Source organism: Panthera onca, chromosome B3 (assembly GCF_046562875.1).
Source record: "Panthera onca isolate mPanOnc1 chromosome B3, mPanOnc1 haplotype 2, whole genome shotgun sequence".
NCBI classification, from domain to species: Eukaryota; Metazoa; Chordata; class Mammalia; order Carnivora; family Felidae; genus Panthera; species Panthera onca.
Genome location: NC_138344.1, coordinates 110,013,790 through 110,039,583, shown reverse-complemented (window position 1 = coordinate 110,039,583; position 25,794 = coordinate 110,013,790). Strand labels below are relative to the sequence as shown.

Below are 25,794 nucleotides of genomic sequence, written 5' to 3'. Positions count from 1 at the left end.
AGTGTGTACGCGCGCGCGCGCGCACACACACACACACACACACACACACACACACACACACACACAAAGCAAGGGAGGGGCAAAGAGAAAGGGAGAGAGAATCCCAAGCAGGCTCCGCTATGCTAGGGCAGAGCCCAACACGGGCTCGATCTCGAGAACCGTGAGATCATGACCTGAGCTGAAATCAAAAGTCAAACACTTAACTGCTTAACTGACTGAGCCACCCAGGCACCTCACACCCCCGTATGGTCTGAAGAATGAGTCTCTCACTTTGACCCATTCATCCTTTACTTGTTCATTGTCACCACTGTACTAAAGCAATTTCACGTCCACTGTTCCTGCTCTTTGGGAAGTCGGCACATCACTGATTAGAAAACATTCCAGGGTAACCGGAGGCTGCAGCTTCAGCCCTGCATTTCTGACTCAAACCTGCTATGGGCAATGAAAGCTTTTACAGGGAGGGCACAAAGGGCACGGGGTCACCAACAAGACTGGGGAGGGGGTGGGCTGGGGGTGATGGCGCTGCCCTTCCGGGCTTTACCTCTTCCGCAGCCTTCAGCTTCACATTTATATAAAGATTAGAATCATCTCTGTCGCCAACCTAGAATAATAAATACATGCAAATCAGATGATCAAGGAAAGGCAAAGTGTACAGAAAAGCTTCTAAAGTTTTAGTTTTGATAAAAGGAATGTTTAATCATGAGATTCTTGTTGCAGAGGACTTCACAGGAGAATAGGAGAATGTTGGGGCAGAATGGAGATATGAACACAGTGGTGTTACCAATCCCTCCCCAAACAAGGCCCACCCTGATTCCCACTGAAAAAGCCACAAGGCAAAAAAAAAAAAAAAAGTAATAAAGGAGGGGACATCTGCATCTGCCATGGGAACTAAACAAAGGAGCCACAGGCTTGCCTGAAACATGTGGAATCTGCCTTGGAGCTGCCGTACAGAACCACAAAACATGGAGGGCTAAACTGTCATCAGGCAAGAGAAATACCATAGCTGTGGGAGTCAGGAAAACCCAGAAGGTATATTCGGCACCCTCTCTCCCACCCCCCAGCCCCCGGGGGCAGTGGAAAATTCTCTTGCCCAGTTACACAGAGAAGAGAAACCCGCTGGGGTGGAGCTAATCCTAGCTTACTCGGAAGAGCTATGTGAGGCAGAGGGCATTCCGCTGCCCTCAAGATGGAGAGCAAAGTGTGGTGCAGGAGCAAACCCTCTGACTACCATGCCGGTCTCACTCGGTTCCCTCAGCTTCTCTAATCATGAACATACTTAAGAGTTTTTCACTGTTGGCCATATATCTGTAAATTTTTATTTTACAACTATTTTTCCACGTTCTCGTGATCAACAGTAAGTTCGATTTCTCCCAAAACTGCAGAGGGGAAAAATGGTAGGTCCACTGATACCACAGATAACAGACGCAGGACTCCTTTTAAGAGGACAACCGCACAGAAAGAAGGGTGAGCGCTTCCAGTCCTTGTCATGTTGATGGGGTTCCTGGAAGCTCTCCTCAGGGTCATAGAACCTGGCCTTCCTCTTAGCTTCGGCTGTCCCTTATACAGATACTTCTCAGTTCTGCCTGCACTCAACTGAATTTCAAGAGTCAGATGAATCCTTTGACGGGAATTTGATTTTTCTATGGGTTACCTGCTTCCTGTGGGGGCATCCCCAGAATTTCAGAGCCTCTCCTGTTTCTTCTTCAGTCATTTTCTGTGTGTTCCTTGCCCCTATCATTCAAGCCCTCACTGATTCAGTTACCACATTAAACATACTCTGGGATTCTTAGATCTAAGTAGGAAAGGAGGTGGTTCCAAACACAACAGTATTGTTCCTCTCATTATCATTAATATTTAAACTACATTTATTTTTTATTTTAGAGAGAGAGCGTGTGCTGTGTGCACGAGTATGACTAGGGGAGAGGGGCAGAGAGAGGGGGAGAGAATTCCAGGCAACCTCCATACTCAGCACAGAGCCCAAAGTGGGGCTCAATCTCACAACCCTGGGACATGATCTGAGCTGAAGTCAAGAGTTGGACGCACAACCACAATTTGCCACCCAGGGGCCCCTACAATTAGTTATTTAAACTCAATTCTGAGATTAGATGGTTTTGTTATTCACTGCCAGACATTTTTAAACCACAACTTCTCTGTTCTATAGTTCATCTTCATACATCCCCCAGGTAGCGGAAATGCAACTTTAAGTCACTTTCCCAGAAAAGGTATGTGGGCATTTTTCTGAGTCTATGTGTATCTGAAAATATTTTTCTGCTGCGTTTGCCCTCGAGAGGATTTACCTGGCTGAATCTGGAGTCACGAAGTTTTCCTTCATAAATGCTATCTTCAGCATCTAGTGGTAAGTCTCAAGTCTTTTGTTGTGGTTCTTTTACAGGTAACTGCTTTCTGTCTGCATATTTCTGAAAGAATTTTTCTAAAACTCCAAAACCAAGGGCACCTGGCTGGTTCAGATGGTGGAGTAAGCGACTGGCTCTTGGTCTCAGGGTTGTAAGTTTGAGCCCCAGACTGGGTGTAGAGATTACTTAAAACTGAAATCTTTTAGGGGCACCTGGCTGGGTGGTGACGGTAAGCGTCTGACTCTTGATTTTGGCTCAGGTCATGACCTCATGGTTCATGAGTCCTTGCCCAGCGTCAGGCTCTGTGCTGACGATGCAGAGTCTGCTTGAGATTCTCTCCCTTTCTCTCTCCGCCCCTCCCTTGCTCTCTCTGTCTCTCTCAAAAATAACACATTTTTAAAAGATGAAATCTTTTTTTAAAAAATTCCAAAACTGCCACCAGTTTTAAAAATAAAGTGCAATAGTTATGATTACAAGCATGTATCAAAGTTTTAAGGTAAGCCTCATGCAAAGGAAAAGACCTCCTAAAGCCTCTCGGTATGGACACGTCATAGGGGAAAAGGTTACACAATCGCTGGTAGACTAGATGCGGAAAGAATGTTTAGCTGAAAAACAGTAGATTCTTGACTGACAGTCAAGTGAGTAGGTGGAAGACTGGTTTCCGAGAACAAATCTTAATCCCATCACAGTTTATCAAGAAAATCACTGAAGCACTTTATCAGTAATGCTAATTTCCTCCCTGAAAAAGGTGAATTGCATTATTCTAAAAAGGTCCTATCCCAGAATAAATTGGGGACTTTTTTTTTTCTTAACACCAACAGTCTGCAAACTATTTCTGTACAGGGTCAGACAGTATGTATTTTAGCTTTTGGGGGCCACATACTCTGTCGTATATTCTCCTGCTTCATTCTTAACGGCTTCCAAATTGGGCAGCGTTTGGATGGGGCCCCAGTTTACTGATCCCTGCTTTATGCCATAAAATATCTTGGGTGTTGGCCTATTTATCAATTTTTCTTTCTGCCTCAGGAACCTTCTGTAGATATTCAGACCAGTTGAGTTTATTTGTTTTATTGTTTTGTCCATGTCTTTTGTGAGGGCTGAATGAGTTACTATATATAAAACACTCTGAATAATTCCTGATAGGAAGCAACTAATGAATTATATTATTAATAATGAATATTTTATGTGCTAAAGGGATAGAAATACAGCCTCAATTTGATCTCTTATAGTGAAAAGTCAAGTCTTAATTTCCTTTAAGTATTCAGTTGTTTGGGAAGTCACCAGTCCATTGTTCTTTAAAAAAAAAAAAAAAAAAATCCAACTTTTAGGTGTATATACCTGGACCAGATCACAAATATCCTTGACTGCAATGCTAAGGAATTAGGAAAACAAAAAGGAAAAGCAAATGGGGGTAGAGATAGACAGACCGGGGTTCACATCCCAGACGCAGGCACTTCCTGACTGGTTTGGGGCAAGTACCCACGATCTTTTGAGCATCAGTTACTGTGACTATAAGGAAACGCGATTATAGGCTAGTATGCAACTCAGAACAACTAGAAATATATACAGACCGTTTGGACTACAGCAGACACTCTGTATAAGCAGTACTCTCACTCCTGTAAAGGACAGGGTGTGTGTGGCTGGATGATTGTGGGTCCTGCAGCAGCAGCTAAAGACAGGCTGGAAGGGTCCAGATTAGAACCCTAAAACCTGTAAGCAGGTGACTGTAGTGGCCCCAGAGGGTGAAAGCAGTACAAACTGAAAGAGCTTATGAGAGGCACAATCAGTAGCATGGCATTCACTAAGGGGACTCAAGAGAGTGAGGGAGAGAAATCCTAAAGAGAAGAGTGCAGGTTTCTGGTTGAGTGTGTGGGAAGATGGTGTCAGTCATCAGGAGGGAAAAAAACACAAGAGGTCCAAGGTAGCAGGGACGTGATTACAACATAATATGTAAACCTTGCATCAGGGAAAGATGTTGTAAACTTTGGTGCTGAAGTGCAAGATGAAAATACTCTAACACTGTTTCACTGGCAGCAACACAGAGGAGACAAGCTGCAGAAGTGTTTATGTAACAAAAAGTCTCGCAATCAATAAATTTGAAATACGAGTTGAGAAGTTGATCTTAAAAACGGGGGAAAAAATCCCAATATTGCTAATATTGGGATTTTTTTTTTAATCCTTTCTGAAATCTTCTGAAAAGGTTTATAGAAATAGAGTTCTTGCCTACCACGTTTCCTCTTTCTACACTAAACAATTCACAAGAATAAGTCAAGAAATAACTGGTCTCCCAAGCGAACCAAGTGAATGCCCACAACATATACCTTTGATTCTCATTAATCTGCAAAGAAATGAAAAACCCACCACAGGCGAGAACACACCCAGGCCTGTGTGCTTTTCTTCTCGGCTAAGGCCTCCTGGATAATGAACAGCAACAGGGGGAAGTATTTAAGAACCATTCACTCTGGAATTCTTGATGAACATGGAACAGAAAACTTAGTAAGGGATTAAATGATAACATGTGGAGACACACACAGAAATGTGAAGTGAGGAAGCAGCCATCTCTGAAGGGAATTTCAAACGAAAGTTATCGGCTTCCTGTCATCCAAGTCAACCCTTCAAATGTGCGTCTGTCCATGTGTCCATCTAACAAAACATTTATTGAATGCCTCCTACCAATTTGTTGAAAGCATCCTACTGGGAATCTGGAGCTCAGGAAGAAACCCTGGACAGAGGCCTCAATCAGGAAGGACTCTCCCGGGTAGCCATGGAACCAGGTGAGCTCACTGAGGGAAGGAATAGGTGGAAAAGGGGTTTTGTGGCTGTACCCTATGGCATCCAAATGGTTCAGGTATCAGGAAAATAAGGAACAGGAAGCAAAGGAGATCAGAGAAGGAAGGCAAGTGAGAGTTTTCCAAGAAATCAAGAGTCCAGAATTCAGAAGAAGCCCGGGTTTAGAAGTTACTGACCTATGGGAATGCAAACTGGTGCAGCCACTCTAGAAAACAGTACGGAGGTTCCTCAAAAAACTAAAAACAGAACTACCCTACAACTCAGCAATTGCACTACTAGACATTTATCCAAGGGATACAGGTATACTGTTTCGAAGGGGCGCGCATGCGGCCCAATGTTTAGAGCAACACTATCGACAATAGCCAAAGTATGGAAAGAGCCCAAATGGCCATTGACAGATGAATGGATAAAGAAGATGTGGTGAATACATGTACAATGGAATACTACCCGGCAATTAAAAAGAATGAAATCTTGCCATATGCAACTACGTGGACGGAACTACAGGGTATTATGCTAAGCGAAATTAGTCAGAGAAAGACAAATATCATATGACTTTACTCATATGAGGACTTTAAGACACAGAACAGATGAACATAAGGGAAGGGAAGCAAAAAGAATATAAAAACAGGGAGGGGGACAAAACATAAGAGACTCTTAAATATAGAGAATACACAGGGTTACTGCAGGGGTTGGGGGAGGTGGGATGGGCTAAATGGGTAAGGGGCATGCATTAAGGAATCTACTCCTGAAATCACTGTTGCACTACATGCTAACTTGGATGTAAATCCAACAATAAACTTTTTAAAAAAGAAAAAAGAAAAAAAAAAAAAGAAGTGACTGACCTAGAGCTGGTATTGAGAGCCAGGTTAAACTGCCAGATTTGGGGCAGCTTACCCACTTTTGAGGGAACCCCAAGACCCTTTCAAGTGCCAGACTACTTTATAATGATACCGTGATGTCATCTGCCTTTTTCACATCTGTATGGAGGCTGCAAAGCCAATGGTGGGTGAGACTTTGCACAAATCAAGGCAATGGCACCAAACTATACTAGTCACTGCCACACTCTCAGTAAAAACAGATGCCAATTTCACTTAAAGTGCTCTCGATCGCTTCTCGGCCTTTTGGCTAAGATCAAGTGTAGAAATGCTCTCGATGAAGCAGTAAAAATGATTAATTTTATTAAACCTCAACCCTTGCATACATGTCTTTTATATCCTGTGTGGGGAACTGGGAAGGGTGTGGTCTCCAGGAAAAGTCCTGTGCTTTTTCTCCCGGCCAGCTGAACTGCCACAGTTTTACATGGAACGCTATCTTTACTTGAAAAAACAGCGGACAAACAATGATTATTCATGCTTGAATATTTGGCAAATATTTTCTCAAAACTGGACAGAGCGAGCCTGCTACTTGAAGGAAAATAGCTTAATAGTATTTGTTGCCAAAGGTAAAATCTGAGCTTTCAAGTGAAAATCAGAAGTTTTTTTATCCACTCCTGTGAGCTCCACAAGCTTCTCAATAATCAAAGACTCTTCTGATAAGTTTGTTATGATACTAATGATTGTGCTTTTCTTTACATTGCATAATGAAATGTGTTAACATTCAGAAGATCTGCATAATTCAGTGAACCATTATTTTCTAAATGAGGAATGAAGACAAAACAAACCAAGCATGGGTAAATATCCATTCAAACTGCAACATAAAGCAGTGGGTTTGGATGTAACCAAGCACGAGAGAATTCACTGCACAGTGTCAGATTCCACATCGCAACTAAACTATAAAAACTTACTGAGTCCTGTTGTAGTAACAAAAGTATCCACAATTACCTGGGAAGACTACAAAAACAAACACAAAACAACAACAAAAAAACCCTCTTCCTTTTTACAACTATACATCTATACAAGTCCAGATTTTCTTCATATATTTCAATCAAGCCAACATGTAGCAAGAGGTTGAACACAGGAGCAGATGGGAATCCAGGTGTCTTTCATTAAGCCAGATAGTAGAGTGCAAAATAATGCCCCTCTTCTCACTAAATTTTGCTTTTATTTTATTTTTAAAATTTTTAAAAATGTTTATTTATTTTTGAGAAAGAGAGAGAGAGAGAGCATAAGCTGGGGCAGGGCAGAGAGAGAGGAAGACACAGAAGCCCAAGTAGGCTCCAGACTCTGAGCTGTCAGCACAGAGGCCAAAGCGGGTCTCAAACTCATAAGCCGTGAGATCATGACCTGAGCTAAGTTGGACGCTTAACCAACTGAGCCACCCAAGCTCCCCTCAATTTTGTTTCCTCAAAGTTATTTTTTTTCATAAGAATGTTACTCATTCTAACATATAATAAACTTACTATTGATATTTTAAAACGTATAAATATTTAAAAACATTTTAGCTTCTGATACAGTATACATCAATGGGTGAATCCATATAAACAAAAAGTCCTTAAAGTCTTAAAATTTTTTAAGTGTAAAGGGATCCCGAGACCAAAGGTCTAGGGACATTGGACTACGGAAGAGGTGCCCCCAGAGAATAGCAGACGCCAGGATACAGCAACATGTACAAGCTGAGCTGAAGAAGAGCGGCCTGCAGAGAGAGCCTGAAAAGGTATGAGGAGGTTTCACGAAACCGAGAAAGAGAGAAAGAGAGAAAGAGAAAGAGAAAGAGAAAGGAAGGAAGATGTGTGAAGTGCTTGCTGTCTGAAGTGCTACTCATGAGTTGGGAAAAGAGGATATTCGTGCAAATACACTATCATAATACCTGTAAAATTGCCAGGCCTGGTGTAAAACCGGGAATTTGCTCCTTCATCTGAGTGACTTGGTTCTTCAGTCTCTCCCTTATTTGCCTAGAGAAAAAGGAAAGGTTGGAATTAACACTGAATGTCTCAAGCGCAAGTAAGTCATTTAAAAGAGGCCGTTTCTCTTTTAAATTAAAAATACCTCCCTTGAATAGACATTATCTGGTATAATTGAGGATATTACGGATACGCATCCATTTTCCAGGACTCAAGTAGATGTGGATCTTAGATTCTAACTCCTAACTACACTGACTGGGCCATGTGGAATGAGGACATTTAGTTTAAAACATATTAGTTGACGGCATTCAAAATCATAGAGTGAATAAATGAAAACTTGAACCAACACTTCTGGAAGGCTGTTAATCTTCATCTTTTTCAGCATTCCCCCTCTCCAGGTGCTAAATGAAAAACTTTTGCAGGAAAGAACTACAGCTCACACCTGCTCAACTTTCCCTGCTAAGATGATCACAGGGTACCCACATAAGGCTGAATGACAATCAATGAATCACACTCCAAAGTCAATATGAATTTATAAATATATTCCAATTCAGAAAAGAATTTTCCTTACAGAAGAATTTAACACAAGGTTAAAAGTATAACCTCTCATGAAACAAAGGACAAATCAATTTACCAACAAACAACTTCTTGACAATACATCAAGTACATTAGATTACATCATTCGCCTTTCTTCATCTCAACCACATTTGACATACGAAATATATATGGACATTACAAACATCTCTTCCCTCTTTCTGACTTGATTAGTTCCTGCTCCAGTCCTCCACACTTATAAACAACGGACATAAATAGGCACAGGTGTTACAAGAAATAGATTATTTGGATTAGCCTCATCAATGGTAAGAATGTTGAATGATACAAGAAGTCATACTTAAGACTTCAAAATTGTATTTCTGATGAAGTTTTGAGGTGATGGGGGGGTTCATGGAGTCTGGAGCCAACAACCAAGAAAGAATTCTTTAAAAAAATTTTTTAACGTTTATTTATTATTGAGAGAGAGAGACAGAGCATGAGCACAGGAGGGGCAGAGAGTTGGGGAGACACAGAATCCAAAGCAGGCTCCAGGCTCTGAGCTGTCAGCACAGAGCCCAACACAGGGCTCGAACTCACAAACTGCCAGATCTTGACCTGAGGTGAAGTCGGACGCTTGACCCACTGAGCCACCCAGGGGCCCCAACCAAGAATGAATTCTTAAAGACATCTTTGGAGCAAAAAGGTGATTTTATTAAAGCAAGGGGACAGGACCCGTGGGCAGAAAGAGTTACACTGCAAGTGTAGGGGGTGACCATTTTATGCAATCGGGAGAGATAAAGTCAAGAGGGAGTTTCCAGACTTTCACATGCTGGAGGCCTAGCTATTGTCAAGCTAAGGTGGTTTTCCCTCTAGCAAAGCATTAACTTTAAGACACTAGGGAGTTCCTGGACTTTAGGCTATAATGGGATTGCCTTTTTCTGGTAAACTGGTGGAGACTCTTATCAGTTTAACCATTTGTTTTTTGTCCTTTCCATATTTTTGGGTAGCCTGGGAGTGTCCAAGGAATATTATACATGTCCCACTGGTGGGGGCGGGGGTGGGGTGGGCTTGCTGTTAGCCTGCACCTTGACCTCGGCTTGCCCCACATTCCCTCATCATCTCAAGCTTGTGACCTTATTTTTAAAAATCATTTTGTATCAATTATCCCATACAATGATATAGTTCAAAAGAATGAACAGATTGTTGGATTTTTCTATCAGAGATTTGACCTGGAGATCACAGTTCTGCTCGAACACAAGAGAACAGGAAACACGTGGCATTTCCACTGGCCCTGCCTCTGAAACTCCCCAGCAGTCCTAGCCTTGGCTGCCTCCCCACCAGGACAACTAGGTGTAGTGCTGGGCTACTCAACTCTCTCCTGTCCCCTCCCTTCCCTCCAACCATTATAGTAACACAAAGGCCTAGGCACAGGTTCCTACAGGTTCTCCTTTAGCCCTCCCAACCCAAACAAAGCTCACTTGGGGGGGAACCATTGCCAGGCACAATGTAAGACATTAACAGGAACCATGAGAGGAAACAGCTCGTTACAGGGATTCCCTGCTTTTCAAAAGTTCAGGTTTGCCACTTTGCTTTTCAGAAAAACCTCTGTTAATATCTGTTTCCACTAGCCCAAAAGAATACAGAGGATTTTTGCTTTATGGGGAAAAAAAGCAAAAACAAAAACAAAACAGCATTTAGTGTTTGTTTTGCAGCAAGCCCTTCCTGAAAGGCACTCCCCAGCTCCCTCCTGGGGAACTCAGCAATTCAGCATGAAGCCACGAGAGCTTTGAACTGTGTGAGTGTCTGGGCTTTATCTCAATGTATTTTGCGCAAGATGTGTCCTCAGGTATCAGAGAAGCCTAAGTGAGGTTATTTTTTGGGTCTTGGAATGCTCGAAAAATTTTCCAAACCTGCTTCTTTGCTTTGTGCCACTTTGGCTTATGAAAGGTTTCATAGGAATACTGTACTGTCGAATAGTGGAGGAAACCTGTATCCGAAATTCTCAACAATGTTACGAGATGGCCAAGGGAGGAGAGGCCTTCCTGTTTCAAGATATAGAAACAGGCTCTAAGCAGTCATGTGGTGTTCTGAAAGCCAATTAGCTGAAAGCAGCAAGCGCAAAGGCTCTGAGTGGGTAAATGGGGTCCCAGGAGAAGCGGTAACTGGATAGGGTAAAGCGGGGTGCCTGTCTTTTATTCTGAATGTGATAGGAAGCTACTAGAAGACTTGGAACAGGGCTGACATGACAGGACTTAACACTTCTGAAAAATTACTCCTGGCTGCTGAACTGGGAACAGACTAAAGGGAGAATGGTGAGAATCTGGGACACAAGCAAAAAGTTATTCAAATTGCAAAAATCCAGGCCAGAGGGGATGGTGCCTTGGACTCTGGTATCCATAGCTGGCAAGAAGTGGCTGGATTCTAGATATATTAACATGAAGCACAGAGAAAATGCGGGGCTACCGATGACTCTTGAGGTTTGGGGAGGGGGTGTAAAATAGAGCTGGGAAGATTGACAACTACAAATATTTTAAGGCGCAGAGCAGATTTCATACTGATACTGTGAATTCATTTCCCAAATCTTATAAGGATTCTAGAATAACGACCATCTGAGGCCTGAAGAAGGGACTCTAGGGACAACTAAAAGTAATATCCTTACCCAGCAGGTAGCAAGCTATGAGAACCCAGTACTACAAGGTGGTATAGGTGGAAAATATTTCAGCCCACTAGGTTAAGAGCAAAGAACAAAATGTTCTGTATTTTCTATGCTATAATTTAAATGGATCTAAGTGTGCAATTTTTTTTTCTAAAAAAGATCATAGACTGAGATCAGTTACAGTGACTCCCTTAAGCTTTTCTCTAAGAAGCAGGACTGTTTTTGAAGTTGCATTAGCAGGGTTATTCTTCCAACTAGAAAGATTTGTTTAAAAGCTAACATTTAGGTCTCCTTATGAGACATGATCAGAATAGCAATGAAACATTTAAAAATGCACATAAACCACAATCAGCAAGAATTAGACAGCCCAGAACACTAAAGCAATAGGCAGAAACTTTTCTGTCTTAGCGAGGAGAAAAAAAAAAAATCAAGATTGTTGTAATTAAAAAAAAAAAAAAACTGGGTGCCTCGGTGGCTCAGTCGTTAAGCATCTGACTTGGGTTCAGGTCATGGTCACACGGTTTGTGAGTTCAAGTCCTGCATGGAGTGAGCATGAGACCGGCTTCTGGTAAGCCCCATTTCTCTCTTTCTCTCTGTCTCTCTGTCTCCTTCCCTCCCTCTGCCCCTTGTGGTACCGCCCTCTCTCACTTGTGCCCCCTCTCTAAATAATAAATGTTTAAAAATTTTTTTAATTAAAAATATTTTTAAAAAAATTTAAAAAGACAGTTGTAATAAGGTCTCCACGGTCCCTTATAAGGTTTTCCCTGCCTTGGTTTCCGAGTTGGCCACTGAGGAACTCTGGAATGAAAAGCAGAATAACAACAGGCAAGTGCAAGCATGCTTGAAGCTCAGAAACTATAAAAGACATGGAGAGAAAAGTTAACACTCTCTCCCTCATCTACCTTTATTTTAGGGTCAGAGAGCTATGAGGAGCTAAATGCTGGGAAACTCTTTAGTTTTCATAGTTCATTACTTCCAGAAAGCTAAAATGCCACATCACAGAACACCTTCTGAAACACTGACATCTGCTAAATCAACAGAAACTTTGAGTTGCAGATGCCTTGATTTCCAGCCAAGGCCCATGAGTTACACTGCTAATAAAGATTCAGGGAAAAGTGAGGCAGAAATAGGCACTTGGAGAACACCCCTGATGCCTGGGTGGTAGACCTCCATATGCCAGAGTCTCACCATCCTGCATGAACATTCTCTAAAACCTAAGGGAAGATACATCTCAATCTCAGTGGAGGAGAAATCAGTACTAAAGTGCAGGTGAATGTGGCAAGACAAAGTGGCAGTAAACCATTCAAGTCTCTGGTCCTGTTAAACTGATACTAGTAAAATAATCATAGCGATTAGATACAGACACAGATGCAGTTTTAACTAAGTTGCTACTGGCATCTAGTGGGTAGAGGCCAGGGATGCAACTAAATATCCTACAATGCAATGCAAACAATTATCTAGCCCAAATGGTAATAGTACCCAAAGTTGAGAAGCATTGCTATTGGCCAATAAGATGCAATGTTTGGAGGTATCTTTTTGTCTAAGGGGTGAAAAGCAAGGTAGAAATCATTTATATTTCAGGGCACCTGGGTGGCTCAGTCAGTTAAGCAGCTGACTTTGCCTCAGTCATGATCTCGCAGTTCGTGGGCTCAAGCCCCATGTTGGGCTCTGTGTTGACAGCTCAGAGCCTGGAGCCTGCTTCGGATTGTGTGTGTGTCTCTCTCTCTGTCCATCCCCTGCTCGCGCTCTCTCTCAAAAATAAACATTCAAGGGCGCCTGGGTGGCTCAGTTGGTTGAAAGGCCGACTTCGGCTCAGGTCACGATCTCACAGTCTGTGAGTTCGAGCCCCGCGTCGGGCTCTGTGCTGACAGCTCAGAGCCTGGAGCCTGTTTCAGATTCTGTGTCTCCCTCTCTCTGACCCTCCCCCGTTCATGCTCTGTCTCTCTCTGTCTCAAAAATAAATTTTAAAAAAAACCTTAAAAAAAATTAAAAAAAAAAATAAAAATAAACATTCAAAAAAATTTTTTTAATCATTTATATTTCAACCTGTCAAAATTTGTTTAAATCTGTATAGATAAGAGTCATGTGCATTACTATTTTCTCCAACTTAACTTCTGCCACATACAGTTGTTAAACAGTCTAATCAGTAAGTCAAAGATGCATGTCCCTATAGAATCACATTACCCCCAGAGAGTCCCAGTCAGATAATACCCGTAAATAGTCACCCAGATTTCTTTTGCCAAAGTTGTACAATTACTCCTGGAAAAGCCCAGTACAAATTACAACTCATTCTTTATGATATAAAATGTTGGCTCATTTTCAAATTTTGGACATTTTATGACAGAGACAAAAGCATTGCTAAAATATAACCCAACAGGGCCATTCCAACAGAAGCTATAGGTGGAAAAAGGAGGCAGTAAAGGGTATTTAACCACCTGGCTGAGAAATCTACATGATGAAAATAAAGCTGCCTCAGTCAACAAACAGTGAAATACAACACAAGCTTAGAGTAATTCCCAAATGATTCTCAAAGGTGAACAGAATATACCTTTAGTAACTGACCAGAGAAAAAGGACGGACATTCATCTTCATTCAGTATGTAGGGCTTTTCTAAAGGACACAAATTTCTTTTGCCCAACTTCCCAAGGAGTAAATTATTGTTGTAAGGTTTTAACTGTGCAAAACAACACACATATTTTATTTGCATTGTTTTCATGTTGTTCATTTGTTGTTTTATCTCATTTGTCCATACAATGTTATGCTGCTAAAAATAAATACTTCAAATTAAAAAACAAAAACAAAAACACGTAGTTTCTTGTAAAAACAATTGTGATTGTGAGGCCACCTAGTGTTCCAAGAAATACATATATTTCAAATTCCTCGTTAAATTAAAAGTCTAAATTACCTTCTTGTTAGAACTGTTTTCAATTATTAAAAAAGAAAGGGGGGGGGGGGAGGTGGGGAGGGTTGTCCTGGGGTGGCTCAGTTAGTTAATTGTCAAACTTGATATCAGCTCAGGTCATGAGACTGAGCCCCGTGCCAGGCTCTGGAACCTGCCTGGGATTTTCTCTCTCTCTTTCTCTCTCAAAATAAAAAAATAAGCATTTAAAAAACACCTGATTGTTTTCACTGATACATGGTATAATAGCAACAGCTACACTGTATCAGTATACAGATCAACTAGTATCAGTACTTTCCTTCATTATGTTGAAGAATAAAATATTTAATATGAGAATTATTATAATTAATGCAAATATATACTAAACTTGACAGATACCTCAAATATATATTTGAAAGCTTAATGTGAATCCATTTCATGCTCCAATAAAAATTTCTAATGTAAAATTCTTCCATCCAATCTCTCCAACACCTAAGGAAGGTAAAGTGCCTGACATTCAGGACGTGAAAACAGCTAATGGTGTAAAATTCTAGTGAATCTTCTAATTCTCAGTGAGTGTACAAGGCATCATTAATCCATATACACAATGATACAATAACTACTTTCCTTAAATTTCTAGATCAGGGTTTATCAATCTCTGCACTACTGACATTTGGGCCAGATAATTATTCGTTGGAGGGGCCTCTTCTGTGCACTGTAGGATGCTCTGGAACATCCCTGGCTTCTACCTCTTGATGCCACCAGCATAGATGACAAGTCCCCAACCGACAACCAAAAATGTCTCCAGACACATCCAAATGTGCCCTGACTAAATGTGCCTTGGGGTGGAGAAAAGGGCAAACTGGCAGCATTTGAGAACCACTGATCTAGAGACAACACATGGAGCTGGGAAACCAGGTTGAACTGGTCAAGAAAAGCTTCCTGAAATGTACGATTTTATTTTTTTTTATTTTTTAATTTTTTTTAACGTTTATTTTTTATTTTTGAGACAGAGAGAGACAAAGCATGAACGGGGGAGGGTCAGAGAGAGGGAGACACAGAATCTGAAACAGGCTCCAGGCTCTGATCTGTCAGCACAGAGCCTGACGTGGGGCTCGAACTCACGGACCGCGAGATCATGACCTGAGCCGAAGTCGGCCTTTCAACCGACTGAGCCACCCAGGCGCCCCTGAAATGTACGATTTTAAAAGTGGATTAAATGTGCATTAGAGAGAGAGACAGACAGAAAAAACGTGCATTAGAAAAAGGTCACAAAGTGGAAAACACTGCCAAGTCCAGGTGGACACAACCAAGTGTGGTAGGATTCCTGAACAATGTGGTCCCACCGCCCTTTCCCCTCACAGGGGAGAGGGGGAAGCTTGTACCCTGATCCAACAAACTTGGTGACATTAAGAATAGAGAGCACAGCATTGCTAAGCTTTCCCTTTCCTCTCAAAAAGTCAGGATTCCAGATTTTGGGGTATAATTATACACCTAAATGTGCTGGAAAGCAATCCAATTTTTAAAAATAACTCTGTAAGCCCAACAAAATGTATAACTACATCTGGCTGCTAGGCCACCATTTTGTAACTGTCAGTTGGTAACAAGAGTTATGAGACATCACAGGATGGCCCCACATATGAGGCTCTGTAAGCAAGAGCCCAACACGCAGAGTTAGTCTCCCCATTAACCACACATCTGGCCACCAGAGCTGCTTTTGGGCCCAAGTCCAAGAGGTCTTTGGATCATCATCCAACCAGAATGTGGAAAGAAGGTGGAAGACTGGGGGCCTCTGGTTGGAGAGGAAGAGCAGGCCAAGAGCTCTATCTGAGAAAAGCCTCACAAAGACCTAAGCTTTCTGCTTTTATGGAACGCTAAAGGAAAAACTTGGGTAAAAAGGGCTTACATCTAAAAGGCTGCTTGGGGAAACTGGGTGGCTCAGTCCATTGAGCAGCCGACTTCAGCACAGGTCATGATCTCACAGCTCAGGAGTTCAAGGCCCACATCAGGCTCTCTGCTTACTGACAGCTCAGAGCCTGGAGTCAGCTTCAGATTCTGTCTCTGTCTCTCTCCCCACCCCTCAAATACAAATAAACATAAAAAATTTTAAGTAAATTATAAATGAATGAATGAGTGAGTGAATAAATAAATAAATAAATAAATAAATAAATAAATTTTTAGGAGGCTGCTTACAAGGACTCGTACTTGGAACCAAAACGAAAGATCATTTATCACGTTAGGTCACTGAAGATAAATTCCTTTTAGGCTCTGGCAAAACCTTTTACAGAAATACTCCCTCTTTCCTGGTAGTCCTCAAACACCAGTAACACAAAGCTATACCTCTCCTGCCCAGGCTCTAGGGGAAGAACTTCTTATCAAGGGTGAAAAGAAAAACTTAGCTAACAAAGCAAGAAGGCTTGACTTGTCTCCAACCTTGAAAATGACTTTCTGAAGAGAAGCAGTCTGGGAGCCTTCCAAACTGATTTAATTTGTCCTTTCATCTCCTAACAGGAGGATACAAGTTTGCAATTTCTTTTGGCAAGCAAGTAACAAGCCCTTGGCTAGGAAGAAAAATACACTGTGGAGTCCCTGCCATCAGACTTATAACTCTTCCCCCCACCCCCCACCCCTCCAGCCTTGTAAGTCTTGGTCAAGTTAGTCATTCTGGCCAAAGCTTCAGAACCTGCAAAATGGAGGGTGAGGTGGCCAGGGTGGCTGAGGAATCCTGACTGTGGCACCATCCTCCACCCACTCCTTCAAGCTCACGGAGGGACAGTGCCCGGAGATACCTTACATGAGAGTATCAAGGGGAGCTAACTGCACAGTGCAGGGGTGCTGGGAACTTTCAACACTATGGATCAGACCTCAGTGGATACAGTCATAACCACAGTAGCCCACAGTAGCTCTGTGGCTCTGAGAGCCTTACATTACACACCTTTGTAATCCTCTCTGCAACCCCAGGGTATAAATAATTGCTACGGCCACCCCCACAGTACAGAAGAGGAAAAGAGAGGAAAGCGAGGCTCACTAACTTGCCCTGGTCTTTCTACCCTGCTCAGCCCCTACCAGGGTCCATGGAAGGACAGGGTGTTTTTTCTCTCTGCTCCAGGGACCCTACTCCATGCTAGGCTAACCTGATATTTCTTCTTCCTGAGGGATACACAAGGGACCACACACCCCTACTCAAAGCCCCACTGTCCAAATCCCAAACTGCCTGGTGCCAACCTTCTTGATGGATGAGGACAGACACTTATTCTTGGGCCACATCCTCAGGATTTTCGCTGGAGCCATGGCCACAGTAGTTGGCTGCCAGCTCCAGACTCTGCCAGGGTCCGCTTACAACAATACTCCAGTAGCCTAGATAGGCGGCCTAGTTACAACCTCGCAGAAGATCCCACTCCCCTGCAAGGCTCCCAGAGTCAAGCCAGCTTGGGCATTCGAGGTTCCGTGTAACTTCTGAAAGGCCTGCACTTTAGATCTCATTACAGGCAAATCTTTTTAAGCACAAAAGGTCTACAGGTATTTTATCTACAGGACAAAATGAAAAGCTTATCAACATTTAGCAGCCCTTCTCTGTGGTGGGCAAATTCTTTTCACAGAAATAATTTTTCTAGCCCTGGAGCTAAATGTATAGCACGGTTCCATTTTTATATTTGATCAGTAGGACAAATTCTAATTTTAAGGTTCAAGGTTATAAGGCAGCTACCAAAGACACAGCCTGGATAAACACAGACACCACTTATTTATTCAACAGATACTAACTATAAAGCACCAATTCATTAAAACCTACCATGGGCCAGGAACTGCTCCAAATGCTTTTAAAGTAATGAATGACTCATTTAATTTCAACCACCTTATGAATTATGTGCCATCACTATCCGCAACATGCAGATGAGGAAACTAAGGCACAAAGAGGTAAATTAAGTTACCCGTGCTCCCCAGAGGGAGCAGCACTATGTCTAGATCTGGGGATTCCGCCCACAGGGAGCATAACAAACTTATCCAACTTGCTCTGCTCAACCCAGAAAAACTAAGAGCACCTTCTCTCAGCGCCTGACAAGTAGCAAGCTGCCTGTCTCTTCACAACCAGTCTTTGCAGAAAGAAGACCTGACCAAGAAAAATGCCACCAATGGAGGGAGTGCGCTCAGGTATATCAAACAGAAGAAGGAAAAGCAAACAAATCACACAAAATCCAGCAAGTCTCACTTTGAAAAGCACACACAGGTAAGAATTGTAATTTCTAGCCTAAAAACCAAATTGTGGAGGCCACTTTTAGGCAAGCAGGCTTGAGCAAAGGAATGCAGAAAGGGCCACAGTGATCACCAGGCTGAACACAGACAGGCCCATCAGGCGACCCACCCTGAAATATCCAGAGGCCCTAACCGACCAAGGGGCTGCTTACAACCAGCCAGTTGCCAAAAAAGGGAAAATTCCCTATGTCACCAAACCTCTCACTTTCCCTCCTGAAAAGCTGCCTCCTTCCACTGCTTCCAAGCAGACAGCCTCTCCTCTCCCTCGCTGCATATTCAGTAAACTTGTACCTCCTTTGTTCTGCCTCAGGTGAATTCTTTCACCTCCCTCGTCCCCACAGGCTTCCACCTGATTGTTGCCCCGCATTTAGGGCCCCCATCTGATCAGGAGATACCCCACTGAGGCACCACACAAATCAGGGCGGTTCCTCCATCTAATTTCCATCCCTTTGTCTCTTTAAGGACACCTCTTTTAAGCCAAGGTGGTGGGTCACCGCCAAAGACAGTGTACTTCACCCAGTTATGCTTAGTCAGCTTCTCTGGGGCCCTCACTGTTGACCCTAAGGCAGTCATTTAATAAAGAATGAGGTCAAAGGTCCATGGCACAGGCTTGCTTTTGGTCAGGAACCCTCTTCCCCATAACATCGGTAGGCTCATGGCCCCACAGCCTTCAAGTATTTGCCCCAAAGTCACTTTTACAATAGTATGAGCTTAATTCCCATATTTAAAATTACAGTCCCCCCATGTGGCAGGAATCTCCGTCCCTCTTCCTTGCTCTGGTTTTCCCTTTGGCACATCTCACCACCTCACATTTTTGTACCTATTTTATTGTGCATCTCTACCTATCAATACACAAACTCCAGAAACAGGGATTTGAGCTATTTTGCTTACTGCCATCATCTCTAGGTCCTGAAGAGTGCTTGCATACGGGAGGCACAGAGATATTTGTTGAATAAGTCAATAAATACCCCAAAACGACACACACTTGTCTCTGACCCTCAGATCTCTCCCAACTGTCAAACGTGGACTGCAACCTTCAAACTCCCCTTAAGGGAGAAATGGGGTGTTCCTCCCAAAGGGAGATAATTTGGCAACTAGATCCAGATTTCCCACAGGGTAGAACAGGCAGAGATGGAATCTGGAGATGATGAACTCTGTCTAGTCCTGGCTTCCAGGAGGTATAAAGGAATAATAAAATAATAAATAATAATAAAATAATAATAAAATAAATAATAAAATAAACAATAATAAAAGTAAACAAAAGTCAAGGATGGTCTTCTCAGCAGAGTGGAAAGCACAGCAATGAGAGACTGCTGTTAAGTAAGACAAAGATTAGTTTACGAAATTCCTTTCAGCAAAGTTATAAGTGCCTGATAGCGTGAAAAATGCCATGTGCTGGGTGAACGAGACTTGGTTCCAATTGAACCTCTGCCATTAACCTTTGGCCAAATCGCATCACTTTCTAGCCTCAACTATTATTGCCTCAGCTGCAGGATGGGATGGATTGAGTGGACTGGATTTTGGAGAAATTCTGACTGTAGAACTCATGGCCTGTTCCACTCTTTCTCCCCCCAAGGAAGGGATTTTACATTCCAAACACTGTATCAGGGAAGAAACTGCCCAGGGCCCTTGAAGGCTTGCAAATTCATCCCCAGAGAGACCCAACAGTTGCTGGCAACCAAGAAAGCTGATCTGAAACTTGGGGAATGAGGGACCCTTTCCTTGGACTCCAGGGTCCCTGGTTGCAATGTAAGAAGTTCACTTACCTTTCCTCTCAAGAGTGTCCCTGACCCAGTAAAAGACGACAGGTGGGTTTACCCTGCCCAGAGCCTCCGCCTGCAATCCAGCCTACTCAAGCTGAACCTTGTTCTTCAGATTCCCACTGAGCCAGCAGCCAAGTCAGAAACCTGTTGTAGCCTGAGTACAAGTTGCTGGGGAATTGCAAGATCCCCATGAGCTAGGAAGGCTGTTCCCCCTGCCAAGGCTCCCTCTCTCTGAGGAACTGTGAGTACTACAAGCTCCATGAAGGTCAAGGTGGCAAGGTATGGCAGTCTCTGAACCATTTTATTAGCACATGAAAGACAGATCTTCCGTAAGGACAAGGAGACCTTGGTCTTAATGCTCCTGTAAGAACTGTGTTAGGAACTAACTGACTGCTCTACCACAGGGCAATGTAAAAAGTTAGCTATGTCAGCTCTGAGCAGGCTGGGTAGAGGGGACCCCTCCAGTACCTGGAACAGTCTTTTCCAGAGAATGCTTTCAATCCTTATAGCCAAATCGTTGCCATACTTCAATGATGAGAACTGGATCTATATGTAAGGTTTTAAATAAGTGGTTCTCAGTTTCAAGATGCATTAGAATCATAGAAATGAGCTTTTAAAAGATTTAAAGAATATTTGAATCCAGTGGCTTATTGCTAGCCGATTCAAATGAAATCAGTCTGGTGTGGGCACCAGGCATTGATACGTTTCAAAAGTACCCTATGAGACTCATTGGCAAAACTATCTTGGAAAAGACTGGCAATTTCTACTAAATACAATTATACATATTTGTCCTACTACTCTATAATCCTCTTAAATATGTAACCAACAGAAATATGCATATGTTCCATCAAAAGACATGCAAAAGAATGCTCATAACAGTAAAACTCCTAATCACCAAAACTAGAAACCTAAGTGTCCTAGTTACTGGATGAGTAAATAGTAGCATAGTCATATAGTAGAATACAATACAGCAATGAGAGTAAATGAACTACAACTACATGCAATATGAAATAATCTCAGAAACACAATGTTCATTGAAAGGAGCCAGACCCACAAGTCTTTATGCCATACAATGCCATTTATATAAAGTTCAAAAACGGGCAACATTAATCTACATTGTTAGAAGTCAGGTGAATGACTACCTTTGAGGCATCTGGGCGGCTCAGTCGGTTGAGTGTCCAACTTCGGCTCGAGATCTGAAGGTTCATGAGTTCGAGCCCCACATTGGGCTCTATGCTGACAGCTTGGAGCCTGGAGCCTGCTTCAGATTCTGTGTATTCCTCTCTCTCTGCCCCTCCTCTACTCTCAAAAACAAATATTTCTTAAAAATGATGACTTTTATTGGAGATGGTGACCGGAGGTTTAGGAAGGGAGGGCTTCTTGGGTGTCAATGCCATTTCTTGATCTGGGTGCTATTCAGTTAAGTTCAGTTGCAAAAAATTCATTGAGTTGTATACTTGTGATAGGCACACTCACTGTATGTATTAATGTTTAAAGTCTTTGGGTTTTTTTTTTGAGGGGGGGGGGGGGGGCAGAGAGAGAATCCCAAGCAGGCTCTGTGGTCTCAGCACAGACCCCAACAGGGGCTTAAACTCACAAACCACGAGATCATGATCTGAGCCAAAATCAAGAGTCGGAAGCCTCAGTGACTGAGCCATCAGGGCACCCCTGTATGTATTCATGTTTAAATAAAAAGAAATAGTAAACAAAATATTCCTCAGTGACTTCAATGTGAGTTAATATTGGGAACCATTGAAATAGATCTCAAGCACCTATCACTGTCAAAAAGATCATGAATCAATCATCCATGATTACATTAACTAATTTCTAATCATTAACACAGCTAACATGTGTTGAACACTTATTACGTGTCAGGAATAACTCTAAATGTTTTTCAGCTAAGAACTCTTTTAATTTCTCCTAACAACTCAATGGTCTCCATATTATCTTTATTTTACATCAGAGGAAGTTCTGGCATAGATAGGTTAACCAATTTGCTTAAAGCCACATAACTAACTACTAAGGAAAGGTTTCTAGGTGTTTTGGACATAGACATAAACAAGACAATGCCTTTGTGGAGTTAACAAACATATTTAACTTGCTCTCCACTCAACAAAAACGTACCCATTGAGCACCTATTTTCAGTGGCCTGCCAAGAAGCAAGCCTAAATTATCTCTTCAACCAGTCTTTTTAAAAAGACTTTATCAGAAAAAGCCACTGGTAAAGGGAGTAGGTTTGACTGAAGACAAACCAAAAGCAAAGTCAAGCAGAAACAATGTAATTCAGCATACCACATGTTCAAAAGCACTCAGATGTATTGTGACTTCCAGTCTAAAAGTCTGGAGTTTCTCTTTCCCAATGTGGAAGATTCATTACCATTTACTGTACATCTCACCTCCTTTGTCCACCATCTCTACCTTCCAGGAAAAATCATTTTGCCCCAGGATGGTTTTCATTACCAGTGACTCCCTAATACACTCAAAAACCTTTTACCCACAGAGTTGGCAGGTTTACAAGACAATTACTGTTGCCAACTACAGTAGTTATTAAATAACTGCGAAGTCAAAGGCCCCAAGATCAACCTCCCGGAGAGTCACACAAAATGTATCCTTTCCTCTTCTACTCTCATATTTTCCCACTAGTCACCTCCCAGACAAAAAACAGCAGGGTGTACTTCTTGGGAGTAAGTCTGGCAATCATATCCACCAGTTAGGCATTTACATTTCCTATATAGGTAGAACAAGCAGAGGCCAAATGCTACACAGAATAGTGTCAGGACTCAGGAGCCAAACTTGAAAGTAACTCTAGGGCCTGGATGCAGACAAGGGTATTAGAGGAGCATGAAATTGAAGGGAAAGCGAAAGCTTATTGGGCTCCACTTAGCAAATGATGACTCAGGTGTAGTGGGAAAGCGATGGTTGGAAGAGGTCCCTCCGTCACTAATCAGTCTTGTACCCTTGTCAAGTTTTGTCACTCATTAATCTTACTAATTTGTCTCCTCAGCTCCGAATTACAGCGTAAGTGAGGAAACTGCATTTCTGAGTTCTGATATGGTGCTGCAGACAGTCCCAACCACTCTCTTCTGGCAGAGAGCCGTCAGCAGCTGCATTTTGAGGAGCACAGTCGGGCGGGTTAAGAAAACTGGTCCAAAATCCAATAGCCAGCCGGCCCAGCCATCAGGGAGCCCTTCTAGAAACGCGGACGGTGCCCAAGTCCCCATTTTTTCGACTGCAGGGGATCGATATTCAAGTGTGATGGGTTCAACACTACGTCCTCCCCCACGCCCCCGGCCAGCCTTACTCTTGCGCTACAAGTGTCCCTCCAGCAAAAAAATGGGAATATGGGGACCTGCATACTCTGCTCAGAACCCTCGCCTGCAGCCCAACATGCCCTAACAACAATGACAGGTGCTTACGCGGAGACCACCTTCCCGTTCAGGATTTCCGCCGGTGCCATGGCCTTTATTAGTCCGCTGCCCACGATGGACACCACCGAAACTGAGGATCCAGTAGCTCCACTGGCGCGCTGGCCAGCACAACCCACGTGCTTAGCGACCACCCCCGGAGATCATGCTACTGCGCCTGCGCCACCCGCCCCCGGCCCCATCGATGCGCATGCGCAGTCCGGAAGGACCTAGGCACTTCTGTAGTTAAGAGCCGGGATTTGGACTTCCGAAAGCCCCGGAAAGATGGATGAACTCGGTGATGAGCGACTAGAGGAAATGATTGGCTGGTGGAAGGAGTAGTTTCAGATTGCGCCTTCGGGTGGGGTGGGGAACTGTCCGAAGAGGGGTCTGGCCTCCAGGCCAGCTCTCCGTGGGCGGAGCAGTGGGCGGAGTCGGAGGGGCGATCTCGCGGGAGAACCGTTTCGCGCGCGCGGGAGTGAGGCGGGTCTCTGGGGCAGGATTGCTCCCAAGGGAAGGTGTACCCCGGGGGCTGAAGGCGCGTGGCTTCCCCGGGAGAGTTCCGCCGGTCTCCGCGCGGGGTACCTGGTGGGGCGCAGGGCTGGCCTGGGGCGGCTTCTTCTCGCCCACCGGCGCTGTCAGACTGGTGTGGGGCTTCCACCCCTATTCTGAGTCCGAGGGTCCGAATAGCGCCCGTAACCGTTTTTGAAATCTCGGGTGAATAGCGCCCGTAACCGTTTTGAAATCTCGGGTGACTCCTACTCAGCCAAGGTCGAAGCGCTCTATGTGAGACCCCTCTGAGCTGAAGCGCCGCCAGTCCCCAAGCGGCCGGGGTAACCTCGGGGTCGGTCAGTGCAAGCAAGGAGGGTCGTCGGCTCAGCAAGCCTAAATTTTGTCAGCTCCCCCGCGAAGATCTAGGGTTGGAGGGGACGGACGCTGCTTGAACTAGGCGCCAAGTGACCCACGGAGGGGACACTCCCTCCCCGCAGGCTCCACTCCGGAAGCGGGATGGGGCGTTTGTCTGCTCAGCTCTAGAAACTAGCTGCGTTCTTACTGTGCGGTCATCCCGGTGTAGCTGTAAAGTTAAGTTGTTCAGGTCACTTCCTTTATTTTTTACCCCCAGTTTTACTGAGAGATAATGAACATACAATCCATGTAAGCTTAAAATGTAGAATAATGATTTGATCCCCGTGTCTGTTATGAAATAATTACCACAAGAGGGTTAGTTAACATCTCCATTCTCACATAATGACAGTAGTTTGTGTGTGACAATAACATTTAAGGTTTACTCCCTTAACTTTCAAGTGTATAATACAGTATTGATGGTTGTTGGTTGTAGTCACCATGCTGAACATTGGATCCCCAGAACTTACTCTTCTTAATCTGTAAATTTATACCCTTAGATCGCCCCATTTCCCCTACCCCCTGGCAATCACCATTCTATTCCTATGAAGTAGGCTTTTTTAGATCCACATATAAACTATATCAGTATTTTTCTGTCCCTTACTTCATTTAGCCTATGCCCTCAAGGTCCACGTTATCCTAAAAGGCAGGATTTCCTTTTTTAATAGTCTTGTGGGTAGGTGGGTTGGATTGTGTATAACATTCTTTTTACCCATTCTTCCATGGGAATAAGTTTTTCCATTTATTGACTATTGTAAATAATGCTTTGATGAGCAGGAGGGTGCAGATACCTCTTTGAGATAGTGATTTTGTTCAGGTCATTTTGGATTGACCAAATATCTGGGTTTCTTATAAAACATCTTTTACAGTGTCATGCTTCAACTAATGGCAGAGCTCATCTTCTGACCTTTTTTCTTTTTTTTTTTTTTTAATTTTGGGCTTTTGGTAGGTGACTTTGGCCTTATTCCTAAATTCCGAGGATATTTTACAGTAGCCTTATATAGAGAGTCAGAGAATCTCTTTTTTTGTTTTATTAACAGTTTTATTGAGATATAATTCATATGCCATAAAATTCACCTGATTTAAGTGTACAACTGAATGATTTTTGGTTGATTTACAGACTTGTACAACCACCACCAGTAGAATTAAAAATTTTTTGGTGAATTTTTTTCTAGTAATTGCATTTACTTTACCTTTCTTAAAGTTTGCACAAGTAGACAAAATAGAAGTACAACTTAATAATACATAATATGGGGGTGCCTGGGTGGCTCAGTCAGTTGGGTGTCCAACTTTTGACCTCAGCTCAGGTCATGATCTCAGGGTTGTGAGTTCAGGCTCCGTGTTGGGCTCCGTGCTGACCATGGAGCCTACTTAAAAAAATAATAATAGGGGCGCCTGGATGGCTGAGTCAGTTGAGCTTCCGACTTCAGCTCAGGTCATGATCTCACGGTTCGTGAGTTCAGGCCCCGAATCGGCTCTGTG

General features: G+C 43.1%; 1 protein-coding gene and 1 pseudogene across 1 annotated transcript in view; one reads left to right on the top strand and one right to left on the bottom strand.

Moving 5' to 3' along the window:
• Positions 1 to 23,566, bottom strand: part of MTHFD1 (methylenetetrahydrofolate dehydrogenase, cyclohydrolase and formyltetrahydrofolate synthetase 1) — a 62,196-nt gene extending 38,630 nt beyond the window's left edge. Inside the window, exons 1-3 of the mRNA XM_060620019.3 lie at positions 23,422 to 23,566; positions 7,890 to 7,974; positions 542 to 601 (exon numbers count right to left, since the gene is read on the bottom strand). Coding sequence (XP_060476002.3) covers positions 542 to 601; positions 7,890 to 7,974; positions 23,422 to 23,462 — 186 coding nt within the window. The 5' untranslated portion in view covers positions 23,463 to 23,566. The remainder of the gene's footprint in view (positions 1 to 541; positions 602 to 7,889; positions 7,975 to 23,421) is intronic.
• LOC132670677 (U2 spliceosomal RNA) lies at positions 6,250 to 6,339 on the top strand (annotated as a pseudogene).
• Positions 23,567 to 25,794: the final 2,228 nt, after the last annotated feature.